Source organism: Phodopus roborovskii, unplaced genomic scaffold (assembly GCF_943737965.1).
Source record: "Phodopus roborovskii unplaced genomic scaffold, PHOROB, whole genome shotgun sequence".
Classification (NCBI taxonomy): Eukaryota; Metazoa; Chordata; class Mammalia; order Rodentia; family Cricetidae; genus Phodopus; species Phodopus roborovskii.
The window spans coordinates 51,877,549-51,893,962 of NW_026126511.1; the positions used below are offsets into that span (position 1 = coordinate 51,877,549).

General features: G+C 38.2%; 1 protein-coding gene across 3 annotated transcripts in view; it reads right to left on the reverse strand.

Annotated features, from left to right (window-relative positions):
- Window positions 1–16,414, reverse strand: part of Sacs (sacsin molecular chaperone) — a 71,765-nt gene that overhangs the window by 12,558 nt on the left and 42,793 nt on the right. For 2 of the 3 annotated variants that reach the window (XM_051195567.1, XM_051195568.1), the window contains exons 5-8: window positions 16,145–16,256; window positions 11,261–11,407; window positions 8,504–10,001; window positions 7,632–7,723 (exon numbers count right to left, since the gene is read on the reverse strand). In XM_051195567.1, coding sequence (XP_051051524.1) covers window positions 7,632–7,723; window positions 8,504–10,001; window positions 11,261–11,407; window positions 16,145–16,256 — 1,849 coding nt within the window. Of the gene's footprint in view, window positions 1–4,154; window positions 4,205–7,631; window positions 7,724–8,503; window positions 10,002–11,260; window positions 11,408–16,144; window positions 16,257–16,414 lie in introns of those variants that run through there. The other variant, XM_051195569.1, reaches the window with a different exon arrangement.

Genomic DNA, 16,414 nt, shown 5'->3' on the forward strand with positions numbered 1-16,414 from the left:
GTGCTTATTCTAAGCAAATATAAAAATGTATAAAACATGTATTCAAAAGTATCTAGTGTTCTGCAGATGGAATCAACATGAAAAACAATGTGTAATGTTTAGCTGTCCACAAGTAAATGTACCAAACAAATGCAGATAAAATTTATATTTTTTCATTAATGGATAAATATCAATAAGTAGACCCTATACAAATATCTTTGGGGGTTGTTGTGTACTTCCGGCACCTCACCTGCATAACTGTGTAGGAAGAAGAGAAGGGCTCAAAGTCAGAGCAAGAGGCTGAAGTCTTCATTTCAGAAGCTAATACTTCCTGAAATGCAGGTAGCAATGGCCCTCATGGAATTTCCTGTTAGCCTCTAATCAGCTATGCAACTGGGTGTCAGCTAATTGTCTTGGAGACTTGAACTCACTCATCTGGAAAAGCAACGGGAATGAGCCTCTATGCACAGACTATTCTATACAACAGCACGCTGCAGTTTTGCCACAGTTGCTATTTATTGAAGTGTGCTCTATAGAACCAGGGATTTTGTAAATGCTTCAGGGCAAACAAACTGAACATGTGGGGTGTTGCTGTCAGAGCAGATACTTCTTCCCACCAAAACAACTCTATTTCTGAATGCTTGCAAACTAGGAGAGAAATAGAATTTTGTCTCCTTGAGGGGATGGTTGCTTATCTTAATAGATTGCCTAAAAGTTAACATTCCTTTAAAGTGAATTTTGTATGCCAGAGTATTTTTGATATTTAACATTAGCAACAACAAAATAGAAAACTACATACCTGTAGGAATGTACTTGTCCATATAGAGAAATAAAAATTCTCAAAATCAATTCTGTGGAAACTATCATTTATCTTTCCCATATGTCCAAGTGACTTCTAGATCCTTATGAGCAACTTTGGGAAATGCTGTAACAAGAGGTATACCTCAGGCTCTTGGGACTTTTGTATGTAAGTTTGTTTTGAGAATGTCATATGTGAGGTGCTTCAAAGGCCTTCTAATGGAGGGCATGGAGACTCCTGTGTGAACATTTATACTTCAGGGTTAAAAGCTAAACATCTTTAGTATAAAGTAGGTAGAACTCAGGACTTCAGATTGAAGATACTGTATTCATATCATGCCCATCCTTCCCTCTCCCCACTCTAACACTTTTTAATCAAGGAAGGACATCTTTGTTCCAAAGGTTTTACTTTCTACTCCAAAATACCCACCATACTATTTTAAAACCACTGATATAGAAATCCCAGTAAAGACACATTTCTGAAACTTTAGGAGAGTGATAATACCCAGATTCAGAACATTTTCAGTGTCTTTGTCATGTAACAGAATAATTCAAGTAATATTTTTAAAATTAAAATGTCAGTAATACAATCAATGTAGTTTCTTTGGACTATGAAATTAATTAAACTTAATTTTATAATGTTTCTTAAAGTGCTTACTGAATATAATTAGCTATAACTGAATATTCAAGTCATAAGTAAAGCAAAGATATAATTTTAAAGATACAAAAATGTTGAAAATTAAAATTTAGAATATCTAAAAAGCAAAATTTTTAAATATGCACCATGTATGTTCCATGTAAATTGCCATATCACATGCATTCTATAGATAACCCTGCCTAATATCCTGGCATAAAATTTGACAATTTACAAAACATACTTACCTTTAGGGAAATTACTTGGTATGAATATGTAAATAAAATGTCAAGACACACATACCTCACATATAGCATGCAACTAACACATCAGTCATGCTCAACTGGAAAAACAATACAAAGTAAAGGAGAGAGAAAATGCAGCAAGGCACAACTCTAAGTACATTAAGGTAATTTAGGCAGAAGTCCTGAGTTCTAGCTACTCTGTACTAAAGACAGTTAGCTTTTAACCCTGAAGTGTAGATGTTTGCACAGTAGTCTCCATGTCTTCCATTAGAAGGCCTCTAAAGCTACTAGGATGAGCCACAAGGATGAGCAAAACAATTTATAGACATTTTAGTAAGTGACTTGTGGGCTTTGTGGCTTTCACAATTATCAGTAATGTCAAAATACATCTAACTATGCTTCTGAAAAATATGTTCCTAGGGACAACAAACTATTACCAGGTACATTTAATTTTAACTGTGGAAGAATTTTGTACATAGGTTTGGTTTGCCATAGATGAGTAAGTCCATCTCAGATACTGGAAACAGTATCAATACAACCAGTCTCTAGACTCAGAGACTGTATTGTTTTCATTTCCACTTATTTACATGTCTATGTTCCTTGCTAACTCAGAGAATAAATGCAACATGGTCAGAAAGAAGAACTATCAATCAGTATAAAAAAAAATCTCTTAACAATAATGTTTTCAATCTAAATACTTTTAAGTAAACTCCTCCAAAGGAGCCACTCTACTGGACAATGCTAACTCAAGGCACTGGGTACATGGCAGTTCTTTTTGCTTTTCGGATATACAGTGGCAATGGCAGCTTTGCTAGCTAGTGAGTTCTAATAATTCATCACTGTACAGAAGATTCAAGTCCTTGTAAATACACACAAACAACAAATGTCCAATTAAATGATTACTGTATATCAGTCTTATCTTTAAGGGAAAAGAAGAAAGAAAAGGAAAAGATCAATGTGGGGTTGAGGGAAGTAAAGGAAAAGTCAGGACTTCACCAGCACTCAAGTCTAGATATGGTGCTATAGGCCCCTGGGTCTTTCAGAAGCATCTTATTCTACCTCTAATGCTTCCCAGAAAGTCTGCACTAATACTCTGCCACTGACATCTTGCCTTTGGCCTTTTGTTGTTTTTCTTGTAATACTGGGCAATGACTACAAAGTTTCATGCAAGCTAGGCAAAAACCCTACCACTGAGCTATATCCCAATCCTTTTTTTACTTTATTTTTCATAGATTCTCACTGAGTTGCCCCAGGCTGGCTTTGAACTCACTTTGTAGTTCAGGTTGACCTTGAACTTGCAATCTTCTTGCCTTAGCCTCTGGAACAGCTGGTATTACAGGCCTCTACTATCAAGCTCAATTTGGACTTGAAAGGAGGAGATGCAGCAACAGTAACCAAAATGGGACAGTCTCCAAGGCAGGCATTAACAGGGTAGCTACTCACATCAAGGATTTGCTGCCTCTTTCACTACACTTTCCCAATTACAAGGGCTATGGATGAAGCATTAGATACCTTAAAACAAAGTAGAAGCCAAATTTAAAATTTATAGAAATTGTTACTCTAATAATGATTTAGTTTCCAAACTAATTATGCATTGTATGTGTATATACACACACACATATATATACATATATATATATATTAACAATTTCTTAATAGAGTTTTAAATTTTTTTGAGATTTATTTTATGTATATTGTGCTCTATCTGCATGTACACCTGAATGTCAGGAGAGGGTATCAGATCTCATTATAGACAGCTGTGAACCACCATGTGGTTGCTGGAAATTGAACTCAGGACCTCTGGAAGAGTTGCCAAAGCTCTTAACCACTGAACCATCTCTCCAGCCCCGAAAAACAATTTCTATAAATCAAATCTCACATCCTTTAAATTTCCAAGTAAATCATGAACTTGGGAAAATAATATAAAAATAATAATAAGGATATTTATTAACAAAACAAAAAGAGTGGGTAATCAATAAAATGACACACCCAGCATTGTAAGATCTTCTGATTGTCCCTAATGAAAGTGGACTTTAGTGCTCCATTAGCTAGACAGGGCTTCCTACTTCCACCAATCTCTACACTGTGCTACAATCCACAGTTTCCAGAATGTGCTCTCTCTTTCCTTTCTCCTTTGAGCATTTGTGTGTATAACAGAAGTGCATTCATGCCATATTCTCCCATATAAGCAGAGTAAAATACAAATTTCACATGTGTCTTTCATTTGAGATTAAATATTTATGAAATGAAGTCATTTAAACATCTTTTTTAAATCAGTGTTTCCAATAACAAAAGCCTATATTAGTAGTTTCCTCTCTCCTTTAAAGTTATTTCCAGCAAAGGAGAAAAAAAAAAAAAACAAAACAAAAGGTTGACATACTTTCTAGCTATTTAAGTTAAAAACAAAACAACACCACAGGATTCAAACAAACCAACAAATGACAATCAATCAATCGATCAAGTGTCAAATGAACACAACATTCAGTCGGTGATCCTACCTGAATATCCCCAGAGAAGCTGCTGGGCTAGAATATAATTAAATCCATTCTTAGAATGTTCAATATTTCACACACTCACTACAGAAATTACTCTACATTTTAAGGCAATGCTGTCTGCAAAATCTCCACAATGCATTATGCAAAAGAAAAGGCAAAACAAAGCTCTAAACATTATATACATTTACAAATTAATGATTTATCAGATGCAAATTAGCCTAAACTTTGTAAGAACTAAAGTTTAGTTCAGAAAAGTGGTGAAGAAGCGGAATGCATGTTTATAAGCACAAATCACACTACATTCACAGCAATCAGCAAGCTAACCAGGGGCTATTTTACAGAAATTTTATAAGTACTCTAATATCTACACAAATAAATTTACACTTAATTCTCAGTTTATGATAAGGAAAGGTGAATTTATCAAACTAATTCTACTGCTTGCTTCTGATCCACCAATAATTACAAGGTTCTAAGAACTGCTCCTGTGGGCAGTTAACCCTTCTATGCCTAAGGCAAGCCATTTATTCCATCAAGTGTACCACTGCATTTTTGTGGAGTATGTTTATGTCATGGGGTACCTTGAACTCAATTTCAAGGCTAAGACAGGGACTGTAAGTCTCATCAGAATAATTACCTCACCAGCAGCATTTTCATTCAACACCTCGACATGTTCTCAGACTTTGTGTGTATATAATGAAGAAGGCAGATTAGAGAGATGACTACAAGTAACTACACAAGTGCAGGTGTGTGGTGTTATGTTATGTCCAGTGTTATGGAAGAATGCATAGAGGTGAAGAGGGTGGGCACGGAAAAAAAATCAACTGTCTGCACCTAATGGAGAATGATCAGGTAACAGCAAACACTGATTTTAGCATTCCTGTGTACCAGGCATCTTTATAATGCCCAGAATAAAGTAGACAATGCCAAGAACTTCGATTTTTTTAAGAAGAAAAAAAAAGAAGCCTTTAAAAGGTTTTTGATAAAAGGTAGAAAAACGATTTTTTAGAAAAGTAAGTTCTCATAATGCTGTATTAACTGGAGAAGAATGGCTGTGTTCTGCCTGTGTTCCAGGGAGAGATGGCAATAGCCCAAATACTGGTGAAGGTAGGCTTAGAACAGACTCTCCTAGCACATGGTCCTTTCCCCCAACAAATCATTAAGGATTGCTCATCCCAAACACCTCCACAGTACAAGTCTTGTATCAAATATAGCAATCTGTATGCCAGAGACTAGCAATTAAAAGTGTAACACTTTCTGAAGATTTGTACATATGCACGTGAGGTTATCATCTTTTCAATAAATGCATCATGATAAAGTTATGTCAAAGTCATCATTAAAAACATACTGCTCCTGAGACATAAAGGCTGCAGTTTCTCCCCTGTGTGTTCCAGACAGAAAGCAAACACCCTCCCCAATTTGCCACCCAGGTCCACAGGCCCAGTCCGTTCTTAGCAGTGCTGACTGATATCCCTATTCTATGCAGCTGTGACCTTTCCCACCTATTTATTAATTTCATTTGGCACAAATGCTTGGTATATACAGGAAACAAACACTTAAGGACAACTTAAGTTACTAATTGTAACAGAGCATATAAACTCTCCAATTAAAAAAATCTTGAAAATTAAGAAACATGTAAATAGGATTCTAGTACCACTTCATTAGAATTTGTCCACTCAATTACTTTTTTTTTTCTAGATTTTTTTTCCATCTAACTGGCAACATTTTCTAACTATTCACATCTCACCTAATTTCTGATAATCATCCATTTACTCATGTAATTTAAACTGCAAATAAAAATGAGAAAAAAACAGAATTGTAGCTCCAACACTACATTTCAAGTTATCTAAACCCTTTCATTTCCTTGAGCTTTTCAAGTGGACATGGTGACAGAGGCTCTGCTACCTAAGGGCTGTGGAGAACAAACAACAGGAGATACTCATCACAGATAACAGCTCCTGACTAGGGAAGGGAGAAGGAACTAACATAAGGCCTTGGACTTGAAGCCCACTAACCAAATCCACCATAATAGCATCCAAAGCCAGACAGAGCTCCAACACCATTCCCCCATACTACTACCCATAGACTTCTCAGAGCCTGCATAATCACATTAACTGTGTGGCTCAAGGGTTGCCTGCAGGACCCCTAATGTACACTTAAGCAATACAGAGATAGCAAAGACTCCATCCACTAGGAAGCATTCTAGAAAAATACTAGGCCAGAACTTTACTCTGGAGTTCAGTGCTGGGTCCGCAACATTGAGACTCAGCCTGGGCAGAGAGCCTTCCAAGTACTGGGCAGAAATCTGTATAACAGCAGAACAGACTAATTAATGTTCCAGTGTGCTCCACTGTCAGCCTTACAGCAGGACTACTTCCCCAGCTATCCTTTACTTATCTATTAATATCTAGCTCATGAGTACCTCCAAAGCTTTCTCTGTGGTTACCAGATGCTGGGAGAGTCGGGGATGGGATGTGAGGGCTAGACAGATAAAGGCTGGTCAATTAGTATTGCTACAGGTCAGATTAAGAAGTTCTGGTTACTAGTGCACAGTAGGGTAACTGTAAATAACAACAACAACATATTGTATGTTTCAAAAACCTAGAAGATTCTCCATCAAGAAATAGATAGGAGGGAGGGAATCCATGTTTAAATACCTCAAAGGCTTTCTTGAAAAGAAATCAATGAGTCATGTGGATGCTGGAAATCTATCACTGTGAGTCTCACATGTACAAATCCTTACAGCAAGAAACATTTACAGGCTCATTCATGGTCTCACTTTTAACTCTGACCTCATTTCCCTGACAAATCCCAAATCATTTCATGAACATTTTTTCCCTTGAAGGGAAAAAAATCATTCAAGACATCACGAAGAAAAAGCTCCTTGGTGAGACAAAAATCTGAAATCTGGGAGGCAAATCCTAACTTGGGATAATAATTTTATAAGTGAAGGGAAGTTTTCAGAAGTTGAAAGATAGAATTAAAGTCATAACTGTAGTAATTTTTCCTCCACATTACTGTCATTTCCCTAAAATCATTCCCAAAAAAGGGCCTCTGTGACTTTCTTAGGTCTCCTCAGTCCCCTTTCCTGACAGCATTATGGGGTTGAACAGGTATACATTTCTTGAAAATTGATCACATCTGGTAGCTAATAGGATCCCCCAGATCCGTGTCAGGATTTGGTACAGCAAACAAGGAAGATAAGGTAGAACCCGTGACTTCCAGCATTCATCTGAAGACCCTGAACTTAACCTTTTTCTCCCATCTATGAAATTTAACTAATAATCAATTTCTAAATTATCACAGATGCTGCAAGATCTGAGGGTAGGAGGGTCCAAGAAGAACTAGCAAGCACTAAGAAAACACAAGAGCACTGTGCAGGCTACAATACACTTCCTGCAAATGCCCATGGCATGAGGTTAATATAAGGAATCTTATAAAAATCCTTTTATATTTTTATAAAGCACTAAATGGCTATAATACCTCGTGTCTGGGCAGCTTCTTTTAAAGCAGCTAGAAGGTGAGGCTTCAAGTTCTCCAAAATAAGTCTTGCTTCAAGACCTGGGAAAAGGGACCTAGAACGTGAGAGGTGTATAGCAGTTACAATTCTAACAATTCTAAGGTTTAAAACATCCACCATAAAATTTCAATCCAGTTAAACCTGCCATTTCATTTTTCATGAATTACAGTATACACATCAAATTACATTATCTAGGCTTTGCTTTAAAATATGAGGGTATCATACACCAGGTCAATTCAAAAACAGCCTAAATACTTAATAATAAAATGAATTTTATCCCATGAAACATCAATATATACCTTCAGCTATAAAAAGTTAGTTGCTAAAGCCAAGTAGGATGATGTACATCTGTAACCCCAGCTTTTGGGAGGCTGAAGCAAGAAAACTGTTTTCTAGGCTAGTCTGGGCTACACAACCATATCCTGTCTTAAAGATACAAAGAAATAGTTATTTCATATACTATTTTAATTTAAATCTCACCAAAAATTCTACTAACTAATCTTACCTCTATTAGAACCTTATAATAATTGTTTTCAGTGTTGTGACTGAAAAAGAGCTACTAGAATAATTGTTTTCTGAGACAAGATATTACTATGTTGTCTTGGAACTCCCAGGTTCAAGTGGTCCCCCTCAGACTATAAAGGCAATAAGCCCAGCTTTTATGTAATCTTTTAATATTTTTAAAATATAACATTTGTCCCTTTAATATTTCATGAAAAGCCCTCCTAACCACACAACCCACAGGTATCTGGAGGATCTGGCAGTCAAGAACCCTGTGGGCAAGACAGCCCCCCACTCCCTAGATCAGCCAGTATCTGAGCCACACAGTATCTACCTTGGGAACTCTTCTGAGGTGATGTAAACAACATCTTGATCAGAGACAGATGAGGAGAAGGGGACAAAAGCCCCACTTTGTAAAGGCAGCAGCTCGAGCCCAAGCAGCTCACTGTAAGCTTGGTCAGAAAGCACAAATTCTAAAAGATGAAGCTTTTCTTCAGCACTGCCCAGGTGTGCGCACTTCCTCAGCACCTGCCGCACCCATGCTGGGGTCACCTTCCTTACAGGAGTTGCACCAGAGGTAGCAGAGGCTGCACTGAGCTGAACAGCAGCAGCCAGGTTCTCTGGTACCTTGGCAATCTGCTTCCCTGAGCTCTGGAGGTAGTTGAGCACAGATTGAGTGTATTCTAAACTTCCATCAAGTTCTGAGAAGTACACCTGCTCCAGCTTTACCCACTCACCACTAATTGAATAGATCACAGCATGCTGGAACAGTTCACTAAACAGAGGCCCCAACATTGGCTGCCAGTGTGCCTTGACTTTGCTGGCCTCAGGCCAAAGTTTGTAGATGGCATCAATGGACAAGGGGAAATCGGAGCTCTTTTCTGTCTCCAGGCGTTTTACTGAATCTAGGATCAGAGTAACATAAGCTTTGGGAACAACATTCACAATAAGAAATTCATTCCACAAGGCTGCAGGGTCTCTCCATTGGTCCAGCTCTCTCCATTTTATGCTCCTGCGGTTGTCAGTCAAGCCAAAGAAGCCACTGATATGAACTGGAAGCCCCGTTCTGCTTTCCTCACCAGGAGGCAAAGGAAGAAAACAAAATGCTTTTCCTGAGAAATCAGATATTGCTCCATTTTCTTCATCATCCCTGCCTGATAAAGACATGGCTAGTCCAATGATTGGGACAAATTTCAACTCATCAGCCAAAGAATCCAGTTTACTACTAATGCCTCGTCCACCCACACTGTTACACACCAACCAAGATGTCTTCTGGGCATCCTTTGTACTCTCGTCCTCTAGAACTATGTTTATATGATATGTTACACAGGTAACACTGTTGCTTGGAATCTTTTTACAATAGTTGCTTATGGCTGTTCCCAGAATTTTGATAGAATTTGGCCGTTCATGTTTCAGGGTCTTATTCTCACTAGCAGTCACTCTAAATACCAGTTTTTCTGTCCCATCGGCCTCTCGGACATGTAAAGATACAGTCTGCACACTCTTCAGGAAGAGCAGCACTGTGTCTGCATCTGCCCTGAAAGAGTCAAACAACTCCAGAACCTTCTGCTTAGTGTAGAGATTGCTGCTAAGCTGAGAAGGCTGTAAGCGAAGAGGGAAACGGAAAAATGTCCCTGGAAAGCTGCCATTTGTAAATGTTTCCTTGGTGCTTCCAAAAACACCAATGAAGGGTGCAAATTGATCTGGAAGCTCGTTCATTTCTTTGATGTCATCTTTGAGATTCCAACATTGGCCTGATTCATGGGGACCAAAAAGTGTTTGATGAGGATCTAGCATTCCTATCTGGTCACCACTGAAGATACAAGGAACATCTGTAAAAATGAAAACCAAGGCATAACCAACTCAGAAATCCAATGAACAATTGGTTATAAGTGCAGCTATAATGAAATGATAACTACCATCATAATATTACATAAGAAGTAGTATGACATATAAAATTCTTCAAAAAAAAGTGACTTAATACTTTGAAAGTGAGACATAATGGTTTCTGGTTTGAGACAATTCAATAAGAACCAGTTATAGAAACCTCCATAATAATTTTTGTGAACACTCATCAAGTGGAAGATACAAACACTATTCGGATATTTATACTTATATTTATGCCCTATAAGACCAGTTAGAAAGAAGAGTTACAATTTATGTTCAAAATTAAAGATTTAACCATTGACTAGAACAATGTAGGTTGCTCCACAGCCATGCAGCTCAGCAAGAACAGACCCCAGAGGGAGTGATAGATGAACTTTCCTGGGGAAGGACTCACAAAGTATACAGCTACAGTTCTAAAAGATCCACATCTTACCACATGGCCTCTAGACTGGTGCCAAATGCTTCTTCTGTTCCTCAGCTAAAGACAGGGATATTACAATGGCAGAACTAGATGTGTCAAATTTATTATTCTGCTCAAAGGGCTTCCCATGGATAGTTCTGATGTGTCTACCATGCAGACTTTAACCCCTAATCTAATCTTCATGCTCAATGTAACTCCAGTAAAGTCTGTCATCTCTTTGCAAGTTCAATTGTGACAATCACCAACTCCTAAATTCTTACGTATCTTAAGTAGCAAATGCAATGCCCATTAAATTCATCAACAGTATAATCTAGGATATATCTGTCCTAAGTCCCTTCACATGATGTTACATACCCATAGTGAAATCGATCAGAGAGACTCTTGGTACTGTAAAAGCATGACCTATGGCTTTCTCAAATCTTCAGATTGCAAAGAGCTTTCCAGCAACTGGCCCATATCAATGTGTTCACTGTTAACTATGGGACAACTGACCTGCTCTAAATTCCTGCATAATAGTCTCTACACTTGCACAATCCTCAGCTGCTCCTCAACATTTATAAACCATCGTCTGGAGCCCTGAAGGTGAACTTCCAAAAGGTGAATATATAAATATAATATTAAGATTTATGTGCAACATCTACATCTTAGTATATAACAACATAATTTTGATATGTAGCATGGTCTATATTAAATATCAATATTAATGGAATACAGTAGATTTACTAAAGTTTATCTATAGTTTGGCTGACTTTACTCCCCACTTGCCCACAGCCAATACTGCACCTGTTATATGGTAGACAGAATTAAACCCAATTCCAAATCTTCCAACCTTCAAAGGATCATCTTTTTTCCTGCTTCTTGCTATTTCCTGAATGCCATGCCAGTCCTCTGGGGTAAAAACCGCATTGTTGTACACATAGAGAGCTGACCCTGGGTAATGAAATGCACAGGCAGATACTCAGCAAGTGTGGTCGGTCAGCTCTCTTTCAAGAGCTTCATCCGTGCCAAAAATTAACAAAGCAATAACATCATCAACAACAACAACAAACAAAATCTTATTTGATGAAAAAGTAGAGATAAGTGAGTATAGTGACTATATTTTGCATCATCATTCCAATTGTTTTCACAATAATAATAAAAACAAACTTGGTAAAAGCTAACAGCCAGAGAAATAAATTGTCAAAAATCCTGAAAGAAGAAACTGAATTATGGAGTTTAAATGCCAAAAAGTACAGCTCAAACAAGGATATCATCAGAGTGCACCACGCTCTGTGAAAACTCCAGTAGCAAATTTAAATTAGTCTTTGTAGAGGGAATCTCTTGAAAATGTATGCAGTGGACATCAGATGGATAAATTGTTATGTGCTGTTTGAGCTCCCCAAGAAGCTGGCTCTGGGATCAGTGCTGTCCCCTTCCACTTTACAACACTTGTGTCAGTGTCTGCTCCAAGGCCTCTACCTCTGTCACAGGAAGGGATAAGAACAGCAAAACAGTCCAAAAGTAAAAACGCTGTGTCCCGAAAGAACAGCTAGAAGGTAAAGTGTTCCTAACAATGCTACTACTGTTTACCCCATTGTAGTGAGGTAGTCCTTCTGTAGCACTGACCACGCCCATTGGGGGGTGGAGCGATGGGCGGAGGTGACCTGAGGAAGGAGGTTGGAGGGGGCCAGGAAGGCGCTCGCTCTTTCTGGCGTGACTCGGACAGGAGAGGATCGGGTTGAATTTCCTGGTGTTCATCTGTCTAGGTTGTAAGTTATTTCTCCCTGAATAAACATCTATTCGGCCTATTTGTTTATCCTGATCCTTATTTACCGCAATACCCCATGCTATAAAAAAAGTTTCCAAGTGGGAAAGAGAAGCCAGATCCACTGTGAGATGCTTACACATGGAGAGGCATTTAGTGGGGAATTCCAGTCTGATTGTCTCAACTTCCCTAGTCATTTTCTATTGGATATTGTGTGCAGTTCGATGATGTCATCTCTAGCAGTTGCTATTTGTTCTTTATTGGATACCCATTCTGCAGGGAGACTCTACTCTGCCTGGGACCCTCATTTAGCTGCCTTAAAGGGGCTTCCTCAGTAGATTTCTGCTGGATGTTTTCGGCAAGCGACCTGATGTTTTGCATGTGTCTGTCTGTCTGTTGTTACTTATTCTTTTACTTTTTTAGGTATACTAAATAAATGCATCCATTCAAAACTGACAGTATTGCAAGCACAGACCATTCTCTAAGACGTACAGAACAATGTATTAAGGAAAACTATCAACTAAAGAGACTTTATTACTGTATTTTTCCATAAAGTAGAAATTAATCCCTTATTAATGTTAATAATCATCTTGTAAATGTTTGGGTTGTATGTTTTTTAGTTTGCTTGATTTGATTCCTATTCACACCACTGATGGTGTAATTTAAATAGTCACGAATGTGGTAAATATCTAAATATATTATTTGGAATTATAATGTTATCTTCAAAGTGATTTCTTTAACAATATATTGTATATACAATTCTGAGCAAATACTTCAGCACTCTTTTGTAAGACCTATCTTCAGAAGTCCTAACATTCTCTGATTATAAGCAACTATATCAACTCATTATTCTTTGATTATGGTCAATGTTTTCCTTTAAAAATTGCTTAAGAATACCATAAACACAATTAAGCACAGAGTCTATATATGTGCCCCTGGACCTGTGTGAGCAACCTCCATGCTAATGAACTATATGGAGATTCCTAATACCCAAAGAATATCTCCTTATGCTTCTTTAAATAGGGGATGTTGGCCTTGTCTTTTTTTAGTGCAACTGCTATCTTTACAGTAATCAAAGTCAGGACATGAAATTGGGCAAGGCTGCAAAAGCTATTCTGAAAAGGACAAGCACATAGCTATGAAAAAAACTACTCAGGAGTCAAGGGAGTCTGTGGTGTCACCAGATTCACTATTACCAATTACAGCCACAGGCTCAGCTTCTTCATCTATACCGAGATAAGTGCTTTATCTCCCCATAGGGGAGTGCTAAGGACCTAGTGTGGTATTCCTAGGACGCACTACAGCACACACCATAGAGAAGAGTCCTTAATTAAACTGTTAGCTATTTCTATTATAGTAAGTCTTCAATATAATATCACTATTTTATCATATATAATTTTACATTATATGCAAAAATAGTACTAAATGACTTGTTATTGTCTACAAGCTAACCACAGTTCATTTAAAATGGCATCTGTCAAACATTGTAAGGTTCTGCCTGCTCCCTGTTCATAAAAAAAAATACCAGACACAGAAGGAAAAAAATCACAGAACAGGCCCAGGAGTGAACTTCTTGCCAGAATCTAGAAACAACTCTATAACTTTAAGATCTATAGCAGAGAATTAAGAAGTTCAGCATGGCTACCAGCACTCCAGCTGACCACCAGGGAGAAGGAAGAGAAATCTTCCCTCCTAAAATCAACAGGAAAGATAAAAGTCCCTCAGCTCAGGGTGGGACTTCCTGACCATCTCCCCTCTCTATCCTGGAACACCCTCAGGCTCGAGCTTGTATATGCAGTCATGGCTACTGTTAGTTCATAAATGAATGCCTGCTGTGTCCAAAAACACTGTTTTACTGCTTTTGGCTCTTACAATATTCCCACCTCCATAGGAGGCACAACTTTAAAAAAAGCTTCGGAGGAACCAGACTTGTTAAATATCCAGGCCTATTTTCTTCAAAGGAAGAAAAATTACTGATGCCTGGTCACCTGGAAAGCTGGAGTGGACACTGCTCTATGGAGCCAGCCTTCCTGAACCCCCAAGTCCTGAGCATTGTTCGAGCCCTTATCCTGAGCATGGTCTCTCCATGAGTTAGAACCTATCCTGAAGAAAGAGGTTCCATGCACTTTGCATCCTCCATCAATAGAATCTATCCTCATGCTTCTTACAAATCCTTCCTCTTTAGGCCCTTGATCTGATCTCTGTTTATCAGCCAACAGACCTCATTCTTATTGTAAAGATCACAAGTACTTTGCTACTTTGCTAGGGAGCTTCTATGTAGCTGTATCTAAGCTTTGTTGTGATAATTGTCACATGGAAACCTTTTCCCCAAAGTTTTACTGTGCTTAAGTGTGTAAGAGAAAGTTTTGACCCAGCACTTACAAAGGTGGTGCTGACTCATGTTTCATTCCTCACCGTGCATGGATCGTTTCCCTCCCAGCCATGACACTTACAGGTCCCCAGCTCCACTTCCTTTTTGAGATGACCCCTGAGCCAAGGGAGGAAAATGTGTGAGTGTTTAAATCTTTTGGTGGTGATAGTTTTGGTGGGGTGTTGAGATAAGAAATGAAGCTCTAAGCTCCTGGAACTCACTATACAGATCAGGTTGGCCTTGACCTCACAGAAATCCACCTGCCTCTACCTCCGAGTGCTGGGACTAAAAGTTTGCATCACTATACCAACCTATTTCAATATTTTTTAATGAAGATGGGAAGAAAAAAATCAAGATATATGACAGAATTTTGAAGCAAAATGCTTCTAGATCTCTATATTCTCACTGTCACAGTACATCAGGACAATGAAATAGAAAGCCTTGATCATAAGCATAACCATCACCACGTCTAGGACCCTGTTCTTTCCTCAGAATAACTAGAAGAAAAAGTGCCCTTTCTAGTTTGTGGGGAGGGTGGACATGGAGCTCAGAGGGACTGTCCAGTGTGCCACTGCCTGTGGAGCTGTGCAGTGGATTGGGCTGTGTAGGACCGGATTTGGCCTGCAGTTCCATGCATATAGAACATCACTCCAGGAGACTACATTAAGTAATAAAATTAGAGCCAAGAAACGACAAACTAATCCTCTTACCACTGAATGACCAGCCTCTAGAGGACTGCACTAGAGTCAGCAAGGTGGCAGGACCCAGAACCAGGGTGCAAGCCTCCTGAGATTACCACATCATACACATCTCCTTTGATGGATGAAAAGGAAATGCTATGGTCAAGTCTGAAATCTGATATCAGAATGACTGTAGCCACTACAATAAATGTTAAATATTCAGTAACAACACTGATGATTACCATCACAAAACATCATTTTGTGACTTAAGCATCTCTAAAATATAACTAAGAAAACAAGCTAAAAGTACTTTTTCACAGTAACTGTCCATCATACGTAAATATTCACAATCACCCATCAATTTCAGAGCTGATCTGAGCTAAGTTATAAACATATTTTTCCATATGTCAGGGTGGAAGCAAGGTGGCAAGTCTATAGGTGATGGTTCTCTTATTGCTTTCCCTCTCATCCCCTTCTTCCCTCTTCCTATTAAGTCTATGTTCCCACCCACAGAAGAAGGGCAACTCTAAAGTAGAAAACAATATATAAAAGCACAGCTTCTTACAACTTTCTTTCCAAATGCAGAAGAAATGACATTTATTTAGAAGCAGTGTCCTTTATCTTATTTATAATATAAAGTACAGGCTGACTGAGAGGAATGGGAGGCTACATGATTACACTGTTAGCCATTTTATTTTGTTTTAATTGTTTTCTGTAAGGATACACTGGTAGAAACATCTTCTCACCCAAAGCAGAAAAACAAACAAACAAACAAACAAACAACACAAATGATAATTATACTGTTCATTAAATAAAGTATTAAAAAATCACCATTAGTACAAAAAATAAAATTTACTCCAAATTATTCTTACCCTGATATTGTGCCATATCCTTTGACCAAAGAGTCTCTGTTCCATACTGTGTTTCATCATATAAAAATTTAACCTCTGTGGCCCCAGCATCTTCTGCATTCTGAATTAATTCCTAACCATGAAATACACCAAAAAGGATATTAGTTAGCAATCCACCGTCCAACTTTGTATTTACCTACAATATCTAAAATGTAAGTGGATTAAAGTAAAGAAACCTCACTATCACCATGGGTAAGTTAAGCTCTGGTAAGGTTCCTATTGGAAGTAGTT